The sequence below is a fragment of the Squalius cephalus genome (assembly GCF_949319135.1).
Source record: "Squalius cephalus genome assembly, chromosome: 4".
Classification (NCBI taxonomy): domain Eukaryota; kingdom Metazoa; phylum Chordata; class Actinopteri; order Cypriniformes; family Leuciscidae; genus Squalius; species Squalius cephalus.
The window spans coordinates 44,287,859-44,303,571 of NC_137125.1; the positions used below are offsets into that span (position 1 = coordinate 44,287,859).

At 38.3% G+C, this 15,713-nt stretch overlaps 1 protein-coding gene across 2 annotated transcripts in view; it reads left to right on the forward strand.

Annotated features, from left to right (window-relative positions):
- Window positions 1-15,713, forward strand: part of plxnb2a.1 (plexin b2a, tandem duplicate 1) — a 97,379-nt gene that overhangs the window by 67,533 nt on the left and 14,133 nt on the right. For both annotated transcript variants that reach the window (XM_079868137.1, XM_079868138.1), the window contains 14 exons: window positions 5,473-6,599; window positions 6,685-6,873; window positions 7,168-7,296; window positions 8,019-8,119; window positions 8,445-8,577; window positions 9,359-9,515; window positions 9,925-10,036; window positions 10,115-10,226; window positions 10,379-10,480; window positions 11,690-11,785; window positions 12,089-12,176; window positions 14,226-14,386; window positions 14,905-15,053; window positions 15,183-15,297. In XM_079868137.1, coding sequence (XP_079724263.1) covers window positions 5,475-6,599; window positions 6,685-6,873; window positions 7,168-7,296; window positions 8,019-8,119; window positions 8,445-8,577; window positions 9,359-9,515; window positions 9,925-10,036; window positions 10,115-10,226; window positions 10,379-10,480; window positions 11,690-11,785; window positions 12,089-12,176; window positions 14,226-14,386; window positions 14,905-15,053; window positions 15,183-15,297 — 2,769 coding nt within the window. In that variant the 5' untranslated portion in view covers window positions 5,473-5,474. The remainder of the gene's footprint in view (window positions 1-5,472; window positions 6,600-6,684; window positions 6,874-7,167; window positions 7,297-8,018; window positions 8,120-8,444; window positions 8,578-9,358; window positions 9,516-9,924; window positions 10,037-10,114; window positions 10,227-10,378; window positions 10,481-11,689; window positions 11,786-12,088; window positions 12,177-14,225; window positions 14,387-14,904; window positions 15,054-15,182; window positions 15,298-15,713) is intronic.

Genomic DNA, 15,713 nt, shown 5'->3' on the forward strand with positions numbered 1-15,713 from the left:
GCCTGGGCTACGTGTTTCACTCACTTTCATCTCCCATTCACCCCCTCTTTCTGTGGCTGACAGCTGTAGAATGGAGTGATTATCTGCAGCACCAGTGATTGAGTGCAAAAAAGCAGGAGCACGAGACGGAAAGACAGCAAGAGGCAGAGATTGTGATAGAGATGTTTCAGGAACGCTAATGAGGAAGAGGGTAAATTTGGAAGCTTCATAAAGGCACAAATACACGCTGTCTGTCTACATTCTGTTTTCAGAGAGCTCTTTCTCTGTTTGTTTGTCCCCTTCGTCCTCCTGGCGACCATCGGAGCCCTGAACTAGTTCATTTCCAGCCAGAGTAATTACCTTAACCTTTGCACTTGTCTCTCACTTGATTGGGACCAGCTGGGTAGTCAACACACTCTCCTTCACTCTCTCTTCTACACACACACACGCACGCGCGCGCGCACACACACACACACACACACACACACACACACTAGACAAGGGCATTCTTGCAATTAACCTCAATCTGTAAGTGCCTCACTACAGATTTGCTCAATCGTAAACACTTTAATTGTCTGTCCTGCATCTATGTCCCTTCATTTTTCAGTCAAACACCCTAGCACGTTATAGGGATATGAGATGCATATTTAAACTCTTATATTTATAAAGACATGTCGTTTTAATTGAATAACTTGGTTTCTTTCGTAGAGCAAAAAAGGAGAAATGTTGCGGAATGTACTTGTCGAGACGTTCTTAAAATATGAAGACACACATATTCTTTGAATTTTCAGACATAAAAAAGCCTTAACATAGTGTAGAAACTGTTCTATAGCTATATTAAATGCATCATTGTATATCTTAATCATTGACTACATAGTATAAAATGGCTCTGTATATATAAACAATTTTTTTTTAAAGATGTTAACATTTATTGATTTAGTCTAATCATTTATATAAACACAATCTTAAAAAAAAAAATATATATATATAAGATTGTTTATATATATATATATATATATATATATATATATAATGTAATATAAATATAAGAAAATTAAATTTAAAATAAATATAAGAAAATTCTATAATAGAAATGTAATAAAACAATGAACAATAACCAAGTTTTCTTTTTATTATTATTTCATGTTAGGATGTTGATAAATACAAAGAACGGTATTTATCATGGTTATGATATGGTTATAAACTAAATTAAAGTGAATGGGGATCTCAGCTGCTGATCTCCAAAATAATGAAATCACCATAAATGTTTCAGAAAAATAGTCTTCTTCGATTCCATGTTTTCTGAAGTCATATGATAGATTTCTCTGAAGAGCAAATTAAAAAGCTAATTATTTGTTTAATTTTAATTGATGCATTGGCAAAATTCCGGTCATTGACAAAGTAAAGGAATGTATTTTGAACTCAAATTTAAATATATTTTTTCGCCATCGTCTGATATGTTTGGCTAAGATATGTTGGACCCTTTTGAACTTAAATTGTGACACCGTTCAGTCGTTTACTTCACAGAGACGTGCCAATGAAGGCCACGTAAGTCCACTTTGAATGTGCCATTTGGGACAGAGCCAAAGTGAGAGGCAGGTCTTCCAGGAGACTGGGATAGTTTAAATCTCTCCCTTTTACATATTCAAAGAGCTCTTTCAATACTGGCCCGCTTTTACCTGTGTGTGTCCATCCACTCGTTTTCCCTCTGATCCTAGCCTTAATTAGTCTGCCGGTCTCACCCGTCAATCATTCCGAGCCGTCCGTGGAGACAGTCATTGAAAAGCAAAGGCAGAGGCGGCCATGACAGGAGGGCAGAACCTGGTATCCTACTCTGCATTAATAAACAGTAGGTTTTAAAGGTGAAGTGTGTGATTTATATGCCACTAGCATAGGCAAACAGATTCCCTGAAATCAAACCAAGTAGGTCTACAATACCTGGAGAAATCTATACGTTAGCATTGGTGAGTATGTGCACTTTTAAGAGCCCTCCAAAACAATCGGGCAAAACATCTACTAGAGTATAGTATAGGGCTACACGATAGAGTATTCCATAAAAATAATTCAAACACTGTAAAATTACAGTACTGATATTTATGTCTTAATGTCAAATGTTAAACCATCAAGCTTTTATTTGGTGGTATTTGGAAAAAAAAAAATATACAGTGTGAGCTGCTGATTTCAGAGGTATTATGTTCATTTGTGTTCATCACGAGCAGCTCATGATACAGTGTTTCAGTGTCAGTGAAACTGACAGCGCATATATTTATTTAATTAAATCACAGTCTTTGACTATTGCATATCGCATTAAGCCACTATCGCTTTTTTATTCCAATATATTGTACAGGCCTACTATAGTAAATTGTCATTTTATTTGCTTGCTTTTTGCTAGCAGAACAATGTAGTATCATCCATCTACCAGTAGGGGCTAATTGAATCGTATTAACCAACCAAACCTTGACCTTAAGTTTCAGAAATCTTTCGCAAACAAACCCTGACCTGCCATTGGTTAGACAAACAGCTCTGCACCAAACTAACTCCATTGGTTGGGCTGATGTTGCTTTGTTGGATTGGTTTTAGTCCTCAAACAAACAGCAATGTTTTGATATTGCCACAGAGCGAGCAGAGTTTACACGTTTCAGGGAAATCAGCCCATGAATGGGTTACTTATAGGTGTCTCTACATATTAAGCTTGGATAGGAGAAAATATTTGATCACATCACTTTTAAGACACAGTTTAATGAGGAAATATTGTAAATGATGCATGAGTTAGCTGATCTTGACTTGAGAATCAGGAAACAAGGTGCTACGGTATGAAGGGTCAAAGAACATTTGTATGCGAGAGGGGAAGTCTGCGAAGAAGTTTTAGAAAAGATATAGGGTTTACTATTAACTTGGCTGAGAAGTTTCACTGTACTACTCAGCGGTAAGGGTAGTGCTGGTTCAGCACTTGTCTGCTTGTGTACTGAGCTGCCCGTCATGTTGTTTCTTAATGCAGAGAGAAGGAATAACGCACTGGTGCTGCTTATGCGAACCGCAATACACACTCCCACTCACAGCATCAAACCACAGGCCTCCTTCCCCCCCTGTTCATACTTCTGCTGCATTACAAGTTAATTTACGGTAAGCTCAGGTTGAGATACCTAGAGTAATTTAGAAGAAATGTGTTTGGTTTGGCTCCGGATCAGCCATCTGAGCCATGCCCTCAGTTGTAAATCCGAGGAACGCAGTGTTACAGACACACACAAACACACTTCCTACTCATTCTTGTGTAGACAGAGTGTTTTGAAGGGCGAGTGGTGGTCACATGACTAGGTCTCAGTGGAGCCACAAGCGGGCAGGATGTTTTGGAAATATGTGCTTGTTTGTGTGTGAGGATGGATAAAACTAGATTTTCTGAAGAATGGGAGTGTGTTTAGAGAACTTGTGGAAAAGTTTAAACTTAAAGGGATAGTTCACCCATAAATAAAACTTCTGTAATCATGTATTCATGTCATTCCAAACAAGTATGATCTTCACTCTTAAACATAAAGGTTTCAAAAGGGGTTTTTCACAGCGATGTCATAGACGAACAATTTTGAGGTCCCAAAAAGAACCTTTCAGTTAAAACTTTTTGTTGCACTATAAAGAACCTTTTGTGCAATGGAAAGGTTCCATGGAAGTTATTCAGGAAAACATTGATTCCAATAGAGAACCTTCATTTCTGTGGAACTTGAGAAGACATTTTTAAAAATGTGTCATTGGTTTCTCTTTTTTTCCATACGGTGAACCAACATTGCATCCCACTGACATTCAGTGTCATTTTTTATAATTTATAATTTTCTAGACTTTAATACTTGAGCCTGAGAATGAGAATGAGCTAACAAAAGGTAAGCTTGCCTTACTTGTGACTGATGTTTGTGTGTGTTAACATGCAAATCAAGGAGTGTGTCATGAGGCACACTGCATTCTTTTGTGATCACATGGCTTGCTTAGTCAGAGCCGTGTGGCACACTCAGCACAAATATCAAGGCTGTACTGAGAGACTGACATTATTGTTTCTGTTAATAATTTGACCTTGTGTATGGGGGAGATGGGATCATCAGTACAGATAATTATAATGAAACTTGTCAGTTTGCCAAAAACTCCATCCCGTCACATTCCCGTCTAAAGTCGTACAGTCCAGACAATTTTCCCATGCACTCTGAATCAGCAGCAAAGACCGCCTCCCATTAACAGTTAACACCAGACGGTCACACACACATACACACGAGCACAATTTAACACACTCCCCCCACAGTAACGTCTAATCTCATTGCAAGCCCTGTGCACGCCTGAGCTCTGACAGACACTAAGTAAAGAGAAAAAGCCAGTCACTGCTGCCCTGCCTCATATTGTGTCTCTGGAGCCCTGTCATTAAAGCCAATAAGAGCTGTAATATCCGCTAAACTCTTAGCATGAATTCTTTATGAGCTCTGGGCGTAGGATCGTGGTGTCTGAGAGACTCCTTCTATTTGCACTTTTTGCTGTGAAAGTATGTGCTCTGGCAATCTAAACATCATAGTCAGTTTTATGTGGAAGTTCACTGAAGAGGATTGTCACCATGTTTATGTTCAATAAGATTGAGTTCATGTGGAATTCTTGGCAGTATTAGTAATGGAATATGGGGAATATTTTGTTTCCCCAACTACTTTTACCACCTGAAACTCATAAACAGCTAAAATTAGCTCAAGAATGTTCAGACAAGGAACAACTGTGATTACATCTTCCTGTCTAACACAATAACTTTGCATGCCATGCTGCTGGTTATCATAGGAGTTGTTTACAGGAAGGAGGACTGGATTGTTTGGCCCACCTGCTGAGGGTGTACCCATAATTCATTGAGCTTCCTTCTGTTATCCTGGAATCAGGCCGCCTTGTGATTCTTTGATGAGCATTTGACTTCCGCCCCAGTGTTTTTTAGGGACCTGATGAAATGGTAGGGGGACGGATGAAAAGGAGAATGAAAGGAGATCAGGGGTGGAAGACAAGCCTCTTTAGAAATGCTTCGCTTGTATTGCTGTGTCAAATCACGCAGCCATCTGCAACCCTTCTGAGGGAAGAGTTGAGAGGCCAGATCGATTTTTCTTTGAACTTAGTCTTTGTTGGTACCACGTCTGACTAGTGCTTACTTCACTATATTATAATGATGCATACCAATGCAATTCTCCAGCTTCCAAAAATATGTCAGTTTTCAAGTGTGTTTTTTAGTCTCCTATGATGAGCTTGTTTTTTTTTAATTTCTGAATTAAAATGTGTGTGTGTGTGTGTATATATACATATATATACATATACACATATATACATTTTAATTCAGAAATAAAAAACAAGCTCATCATAGGAGAGGTGTATTCAGGTTATTGTAGGTATAAATTGGATGTATGTTTGAATAAATTAATAAATCCAGACACTCTAGTGGTTTGGTGACAACTAAATGTGATATATATATCTTGTTTTTCTTTATCTCTCTTCAAGAGATGGCGTGGAGGGCCCTGGCAGTGCTGTCCCTGCTGCTGTGTTTTGGCTCATCTTGCTGTGATGATACTCCAGACCTGTTCTTGTCTGCAACTGTCATCAACAATGTCGTTCAGGACCCTCAAACCGGACGAATCTACCTTGGTGCCATAAATGGGATCTATCAGCTGAACTCTAAACTACAGCTGGAGAGCAGTGCTGTAACTGGCCCTAAGAATGACAACCCACAGTGCACTCCACCGATCACTGCACAGTGCACTGACGCGAAGGAAACGAACAACATCAACAAACTCCTGCTGGTTAACTCCGCCAATGGCACCCTAGTCGTTTGCGGAAGCCTTTTCAGGGGCATCTGCTCTTTGGTAAACCTTCACAGTGTGGACAAACCGGTGTACTACAGTGACACCAAAGGTGAGAAGACATACGTGGCCAGCACCGAGGAGTCTGTTGCAGTGGTGGGGGTCATTTCTTATTATATAGATTTTAATTCTAATGTAAACCTCAGCGTATTTCTAGTAGGGAAGGGCTACGGTGGCTCTGATAGCTCAAAACTCATCAGCACTCGGTTGCTGCAGGAGCATTTGGAAATGGATGTTTTCGAGAACATGGTTGAAGCTTCCACTGTGCAAGCTAGCCCTTTTGTCCAGCGCTACCTCCACGACTTTCGCCATGCATTCAAGGATAACGGTTACATCTACTTCCTCTTCTCACGCACTTCGGGCACCAGTGACAGCAGGAAGATCACGTTTGTAGCACGCCTGTGCGAAAATGACCATCATTATTATTCTTACACCGAACTTCAGCTCAACTGCACCGTCAGTGTTGAACAACAGGAGAACACGTACAACAAGGTCCAAGCGGCATATCTGGCCAAACCTGGTGAAGTTTTGGCAAGGAATATCACCTCTTCGAATCTCAATGATAAGGTTCTATTTGTGGTGTTCAGTGCGGATGAGGACGGTGGTCGATCAGCCTTGTGCATGTACCCACTCAACAGCATTAACTCTAGGCTTGAGGAGGTGATTGAATCTTGCTACATAGGAGAAGTTCTGGAGGACGAGAAACCAAAGACCGTTTATTCACCCTACATATCCAAGACAGAGGCCATCTGCAAGACCAAAAGAGATGTGAGTTGTATTTCTTCAACTCTGCTTCCGTGTTGTGTGGTCGTTTACAACCTTATTGAATGTGCTGTGTATTTTCACCCAACAGAAGAATATGGTGAAGGAATATAAATGTGGTGCAGAGTTCCTGCCGTCTCCACTAGCCAGTAAACCTGAGTATGCTCTGTCTGTCAAACCCATCTACACCCGAAATGACATGCTGACAGCTGTAGCTGTAGCGGTGGAGAATGAGCACACGGTGGCATTCTTGGGAACTGGTGGAGCAGATGTCTTACAGGTGAGTCCCATTCCAGGGTCTGGTTTCTATTCTCTTTGAATTTCACTTAAGCCCTTGAGGTTTGACTGCTGTGGTGGTCTGGCTTCGTGGTTCACAATATGGGCTGGTAACCAAAAGATTGTTGGTTCAAACCCAAGGATGGATGATTTATGAGCTACAACCACTTGAGCAATGCATTTATCCCCAGGACTTGCTCTAGCTGTACTACCCCTGTAATATAGTTTACTTGAAAGTCGCTTTGGATAAAAGCATTTTCAAAATGAATTAAATAATTCATTAACTTTTCGCTTGCAGGTGCATCTTGACCCCAGCCGCACTGACTTTTATCACAGGATTCAAGGGGAACGCGCAGATGGTGGGGTGAACAAAAACCTCTTTTTTGATTCAACTTCGGATCACTTGTACATCACCACTGGCAAAAAGGTTTGTCCATGTACACATTCACAACGCTTAGATCACATTGAGTCAGCAGTGATCATCCACTGGTTAAAATCTGTTTGAATAAGGTTAGTTTGCCAACCTTAAAGAAAGGGTTTTTGAATGGAATGATAGAAAATACTTTATTAACTGTGAATTTTTTGTGAGCAAACACCAATAGTTTCAGTTGGAATCTGCCCTATTGGGAGTTTCTCTTAAGGGTGATTAAGTTCCCCATGTATTTTTATTTATTTTTATTTATCCTTTATTTTACCAGGATAGTCCCATTGAGATATAAAATCTCTTCTTCCTGGGAGTCCTGGCCAAAATGGCAGCACAAAAAGTTTCACATAAACAACATACAAACATAAAACTCAGAATCTTACATAAAATTTTATCCAGCACTCATAAAATAACAACAAAAGCTACTTAACAAAACATGCACACGTTTCCTTTAAATTGGTCAGTAAGAAATGCAGAGATGTAGATTTCACTTTTGTTCAAGTTGGTCATGCAAATTTGCTGCGTTGACCAACAGAAAGCTTAATTTTTTGGTACAATATTGACAATGAACTATTTTTGTCCATTGTGAGCACAGCTTAACATTCTTAATGGAGAAGCAGAACCTTCAATTACAGATGCATCAGCTATTAAGCATCTTAAACTAAATAAATAAATAAACAAACAAATTTGCCTTTTAAATGTTGTCTTGCTTCTCTTTTGTGTAGATCTCCAAAGTGCCAGTGCAGACCTGTGAGCAGAAGCATGACTGTCACTCATGTGTGTCCCAACGGGACCCATATTGTGGCTGGTGTGTGTTGGAGGGCCTGTAAGTCTGTTAGATCATTTCATGATGGTCATTTCATTACCAAAAGCACAACAACATTTGGGCTTTCTTGTCCAGTAAAAGACAGGACAAGTAATAACACTGCCACACTACAACAGAGTTTGATATTTCTACTGCCAAATAAAATATAAATTGCTCCTTTGGGTCATGTGACTTCCATCTATGTTAACCTCTAAAATATGCCGTAATCCAAGTCTTGGAGTTGTCTGTTAAATGTTAGCTAGTGCTGTTACATACCTGTGTTCAGTCCAGTTAAAGCAAATGCAGTGTGGCTCATTACCCATGTTTATCTGCTTTTCTCCTGCAGTTGTACAAGGAAGAAGGATTGTCGCAATGGAGATGGAGAGAATGCCTGGTTGTGGAGTCCAAAACAAACATGTGTAACCATTCAGTCCTTTGAGCCCCCCAACATCAGCTGCAAGAAAACGCAAAGGACACCGGTACTGAAGCATAACACGTACACGCTGTGATACAGTCTGCCGTTATTTTAAACCCTAACCTCTTAAGGATTGACTCAGGATTGATATTTACTGGCTGTAACAGATCCAGTCTGTGAATCTAATCTTTTTTTCATGAGCTGATGTGATAAAGTTAGTAAACAAGGCACCTGAAACTATTCATACCACATGAACGCACAGAGCACTCTTCATGCATTTCTAATATGTCTTAGAAGAAACTCAAATGGTCATGGTTGATCGATGAGGCTTCCTGTATTCCGTAATTGACTTCCTAGATCAGTTGTAATGAATAATGACAGTATACTCCTGATTTGCTGAAATCAATATTATTTCATCTTTCTTTTTCACATTGCATATTGTTGGATTCCCACAGTCATGCAAAACCTTAAAATGACAGAGAATTTAAAAATTGTGATTTTCAGAAGTTATGGAAATCAGTAAAATCGTATTAAGTGATTGAAAAAAATCATGTTTATAATAATATTACTTTTATATGTATTATTATTACTATTATTATTATTAATAATAAATTAAATGTTTTTATTAATTATACTTAAATTATTATTATTACCTTTTTATTTTAGGTATTTATATTTAGCCCTAAATATTTAATATTTACAAACTGTCATCCAATAACCATAAACAACTAGAAAACACAAATTCAGATGTTCAAAATGTTTGAGAACTTGTATATTTAACATATTTGTATATATTTTATTATATGTTTACTCTTAAATCCATGTTTTCTGGTTGAAACTTGCAGGTGAAGATTAACATCCCCTCCCTCCCCAGTATCAAGAGTCCTGACAGACTTATGTGTGAGTTTGGTGACCACAGAAGTGACGCTACTATGGAAGGCACACGGGTCATTTGTGATCTCCCGACCTCTGAGTCAATCCCGCCCACACCTGAGACACAAGGTGAGAACTACATGTTTGCCTTTAACTTTAATAATCACCTATTGTGAAGCCTTCCTCTTACTGCCTCCTTTACTCCCTGAACAAACAGATGGTGTTTGTTGAGCAGAATGCCTAAAAATGCCGTCAGGCACGAATAATTTTTCATTTCTTCATGTTTGTAATTTCCTAGTTTTGTGATTTTTAATTTGGAGACTGATCAGATGAAAAAAAAAAATCACACTGAAGCTTAATCTATTACTTGTTGATTCTAGAGTTAAATAAGCTTTTATCAAGGCATGCTTTTCTTGGGAATCGAACCCATGACCATGACTCAACCACCCGTTGAGCTCTAAAAGTTCAGAATTGGTCTTATGAATTACTCATACCTAATAGCCCATTTGATTCCCATTTCCCATATGCACATGTGTAGATTTTGTGGCAGTGCCAGTGAAAATCACAGTGAATGACGGCATTGAAGTGGCATCCAGTGCATTTGAGTTCTACAACTGTGCAGCCGTGGTGAAAAGATCGGAGAATACTCCGTGAGTATCAGGCAGCTTTTTAAAAATGTTTATTCCATTAAAAATTCCTTTCTGATTGGTCGGTTGTGTGTTCTGCAGGTGCATCGCATGTGTGACCAGTAAGTGGGGCTGCCAGTGGAACATTCGTGATCACACATGCAGTGATAGTGTTGAGTCTGTCGGGGGAGATCTTATCATCAAACACACTGAGGTGAGTCATGTTAGGATGATAGTTAATGAATGCATGCGTATAAATTAATATGCCTGTTTGTGCAGTAATATATGGTGAGCGATTATCTTCTGGTGACAAAACATGACTAATAATAGTTTTATTTGATTTTCTTCCTTTGTTTATTTTTGCAGTATGACAGGTGTCCTCAGTTTGAGATCCCTGAACCTCTGCTTATTCCTGTTGGCATCAAAACTCCCATCCAATTTCAGGGCAAAAATCTAGAAAAATATTCGGTAAAGTACATGCATTGTTTCAGTAGATGTTCTTGAAGAAAATGCGTTTTACAAAAAAGTTTTTTGTTTTATGATAATGACCTGGTGGCTGTGCATTATCCCACTGTTTAAACGGATGCTTTCTAAATACTGTTAATAAATGAAAATGATATAAAGATTTAAATTTCATCAATTTTTTTTACATAATTCTAATTATTTTGATGTGTCGTTCAAAAGTTTGGGGTCTGTAAGATTTTTAAAGACGTTTCTTCTGCTCTCCAAGGCTGCATTTTTGATCAAACAACAGTAAAATTGTGAAATATTATTGCAGTGTAAAATAACTTTTTTTTATTTTAGTTTTTATTTGATACATTTTTTTCCTGTGTTGGCAAAGCTGATGTTATTAATGTTGAAAACAATTGTGCTACTTATTATTTTTGGAAACCGTGCTACATTTTTTTCAGGATTCTTTGCTGAATAGAAAGTTATTTGAAATAGATCTCTCACTTTTTTAATTTCTTGCTGAATAAAATAATTAATTTCTTTTAACAAATCATACTGAGCCCAAACTTTTAAACAATAATGCATATACATAAATATGAAGTGATATAAGAGACATGAATCTATGCCCAACTATGTAGCTTTCTAGTGACTAGTGATGTGCTGATCAGCTCTAACGTCATCCGAATCCGCGGATAAATAAAGAAATCATCAGCCCAAGAAAAGGCTTGGGCTTTATAGGCATTATTAGTTTATTGTCATATACATACAGCACTTCACAGCCATTACATATCACATACCCAGCACTTGATTCATCCCGGATAACTACTTAACTTAAAACGCTCCCACACTTTTTAATTCTCCTTTTTGAAATTTCTCTCGGATCTGTTTTGCCTCCATTGCTGTTTAAACAAGTGGCCCCAGCAAGTACGTAGCTTAATGAAGTCTGAAAATTATTGCCTGACGAAAAATTAGGCTTTAAACACATTAATATATCCATCATTAATGATTTATCTCATCCACCCGCGACCCATCCGTAATTAGTCAGAATGTTATTTTTTATTACTTGGCCCGCCCGACCCTCATATTATCCACAGTGTCCGCAGATATAATCGTGTTCCGCACATCACTACCAAGGACAAAAGTAAAAAAAATGAATGTTTTTTTATAGTAAAATGCCTTCTTAAAGAGTCTGCATAAACAGCATTACATTTTCTCCATCTCTCTCAGGGCAAAACCTTTCAGATTGGCACTGAGCTCATGAAACAGGTGGGCGAGGTGACTGTGGTGTCTGAGGGGTCAGAGTACAGATTTGAGGGATATGAGGTCAGTACTCTCCACTCGTATTCCTCCTCCTATTATGTCTCCCTCACTTCCTCCCTTCTCCTCTGTTCACACATTGATTTGTTTCTGAAGTTTGAGCAGCAGCCAATATGGCATTTACAGCTATTGAGCTGCATGTGTGTGTAAGACTCAGTCCTATGTGGGCGTAGCAAACACATGGTGATCCGGTTCTCAAAAACATCAGGGGAGAATTTGCTGCGGCACACAGTTGTTCCAGATACGGTGATGTGTTTGTCTGTATCTGTTTGCATGTTTAATGATAACATTCTGCTGTTTTTATGCCAGTTTGCGTATGACAAAGAGCCAGAGGTGAATGTGACGTTCTACATAAAGGATAAAGACACAGAGAGGATGATTGACAGCACCCTCAGAGGTATATTTAAATGAATTTGGTTCATAATAGTTGTTAAAGGCAGGAAAACTTCTCTGAAACTGCATTCATCCAGTAAACATGTGGATCTTCAATATCTGGAAAGGTTGTATAAACACATCAGGGCCGGATTAAGAATTTCAGAGGCCCCTGGGCACAATGTCTTTTCGAAGGACATTTTAATTAAGCATTAACAGTTTTACTGACTTAAAAGGAACTTTGTTGTACTATGGTGGAGTAAAGTTCATAAATTATTGTTCTTTCCCATAGGATTTTGTAAAACTATGTTGGGTGAACCTCTGTCCTTCAAGGGGGGTTCGGGGGCATGCTGTTGTACATTTTAAGGTTAAATGCATCAATCTGGTGCAATTTGAGAGCTCAAAATGAAGAGCTAACAAAGAAAAAGCTTTGACTTGTACCTGGACATTAAAGAGGGCTCAAACATCTTTTTGATATGGTTATGATATAGAGTCTCAGTCTACATTACATTATCACTGGTGTTTTAGGATGCCAAACAATTATTATAATAATAGAATAATGATTTATATAATTATTACTATGACGTAAAACCCATATAGCCTATACATGTACTGTATAAATGAAAATTAATATTTCAAAATTATATTTTACATTACACTATAGTATTGGAAAATTACAATACTTTTGTCCTAATTTCTTCACTTGCAAGAAATAAACCCTTGAGCTTTTATTTTGGAGAAAACACCAGATCACCATGCTGATCGCGTGAGCAAAGTGCACATTTTTCTTTAAATCACACAGCACTAACATAATGCCTATATAGGCTACTTAATTAAAGTCTTGTGCTGTTTTATAAAGGCACAAAGCTATATCACGGTTTCGATTTTAGTTGGTTGGCAAAATATAATGCTAGAGACCTTTTATATCTCATATCTGTTGGGAAAAGGGAGAAGAGGCGGATTCGAACTCGGGTCGAACCCATCAAAAGCTACTTTCAAGCACCTCACACCGTACAACCTATGCCACTGTAGACATTTAGTGGCGGACGTCTTTTTGCCAAAAAGACAGGCACTTAGTGCAAATATACGCTCCGTTATCGGAAATGTAAAAAAAGAAGGATTTTTTTCTTCCACTTGCTTTGGCTCCATAATGCCCATTGGATAATCAGACGCTGGGTGCCCCCCTATTGGCTGGTGCCCCAGGGCACTCGCCCAATCCTGTCTATGGATAATCTGGCCCTGAAACACATCTGATGAATGACTTAAAATAAGCAGATTAACATAAGTTATCATTTACATCTTGGAAACTGATCTTATGAATCTTGTTTTTATATCTAGGGATGTTTTGGACAAGTTTAGCAGATAAGCACTTTGAAAATGGCATCTTTTAGATAAAAACAAAAAAACAAAAGTGTTTCAAATAGTTTTTAATTTATGGGTGAACTAATTTAAAGTGTCCCTGTTATGCTATTTTAAAGGTTTCTAAGTTTGTTTTGGAGGTCTTTTGCAATAAGTTTACATGCATCCAAGATCAAAAAACTGTTTTCTTATAAGATACATCGCAGCGTCGCCTCTTTTCTCACAGTGCCTGAAATGGTTCAATAAAGGATCTGTTATCTCTAAACACCTCCTTTCCGAGAGCCTACTCTGCTCTGATTGGTCAGATAGCCCAGTCTGTTGTGATTGGTCTAACGCTTACAGCACGTGTTGGTAATGAAACGGCTTTTACCGTATCTGAATTTCAACATTTATTGTGCGCTTTGCCTACCTATTCTGAGCATTATTTATCAGCCATAAAAACAGTGAGAACCTCAATTGGACAATTTGGTGACAGCATCAAACTTGAATACAAATTTTTGTGCTAAATGTGACTAATAAATCACCACATACAACAATAAACAGCCTAATTTGCATAACTCATAATTTCTGAAAGCATACTGGTAAACAGCAGTGTTTAATGAAATGTTTATTCCTCTACAAAACAAAAAGACCAAGGACAATTTTGAGCCTTATTTTGTTGAAGATGATGAATTCAGTCTCAGTGTTGTTTTGTTTCCTCTATTTTTCTTCCCAGTGGTGCTCTACAATTGTTCAGTAAGACGTGAGGACTGCAGTCTGTGTAAGAACGCTGACCCGAAGTATAACTGCGTGTGGTGCGACACCCCAAAATCCTGCATCTACAGAAGCCTGTGTAACACGGAGCTGCAGCAGTGTCCACCTCCAAAGATCACTGATGTGAGGACCGGTCTTCTTGTTTTTCTCCCTATTTTAAACTTTGCTAACACTAGGAATGCACATAGTTTGTTAAAATTCATTGACACTTCAAACTAAACTCCAAAATGCATCAAAGAACATCTCATTGGCATGACGTCAGCGATTACAAATCGTCATTCCCGGTTCAAATGCAGTTCATAAATTTCCACTCTTCATCTTCTCTCTCATCTTCTCTAGAAAACACCATTCCTTTTCATCGTTTTCTCAATTTTTCATGCCTAAATGATATATAGATGGCTGCTCTGGTAGTCACAATCTCAGTCTCTCACTTTAGTGTTTTGTTGAATCCATCTGAGACTCTAATGATCGCGCCGCCCGCGCCTGATGGTGTTTTATTATTTGTCATCTGGCAAACGATTTTCTCCGAAGCAGCTGTATCACTCAAGGGCTCAGTGGTTATGGGTAATCTTTGTGACTCTAGTTTACGGTTTTGAGTGTTATAGGTCTCTTTTAACTTTGCTGTTCTGCTTTCATTCCAGATTGTTCCCCGGTATGGGCCGATGGATGGTAAGATCTCTGTTACAATAAAAGGCTCTAACTTGGGCATCAAGCAGGAGGACATTGAGAAAATCACTGTGGCTGGAGTGCCATGTACACATCAGCCGGAGAGATACTCCGTCTCTACCAGGTACTGCATGAACACCATATTAGATGAATATGCATTGATTATATAGAGCATTTAAAATGCATCCATCTTGTATATGTAAGTTAGAAATAGCTGTTTAGCTTATAGTTCTGTTCTACCGTTGTGTTTCAGTGTGGTATGTGAGATTGGGCCTTTCTCCTCACCCCTGCCGAATCAAGCCGGGCCAGTGGAAGTGGAAGTGAAAGAGGGGAGAGTAGGAGTGTCGAACGGGTTATTCACTTATAGGGTAACTGCTTTCTCTGTTATGAAGACTTTGTGGCCTCATCAGATTGTTTCTAATTTCTAAGATTGTAATCTTATTTCTAATTTGTTGCACCCCTGAAAAGACCAGTTTAGACTAGCAGGAATTCCCTTGCTGATCCAGTGAATCAGCATTGTCATGCTGTTAACCAGCAAAATGGATGGTTGACCAAAGAAATCTTGTAAATGATTTTAAAATGATTGAAATCAAAATTGAATTTAAAATGAAGACATCAAACTGATTTAATTTGTTAATAAATGATCCATTCCAAGGTCAAAATAGAGCAGAATATTCAGTTTCGCTCAGGAAATAAGTCACAAAGTAAAATAGGTTTTGATTATTTTTTTTTTTATCTGTAAGATTTTATAATGTTTTTGAAAGACGTCTGTTACAGTATGTTC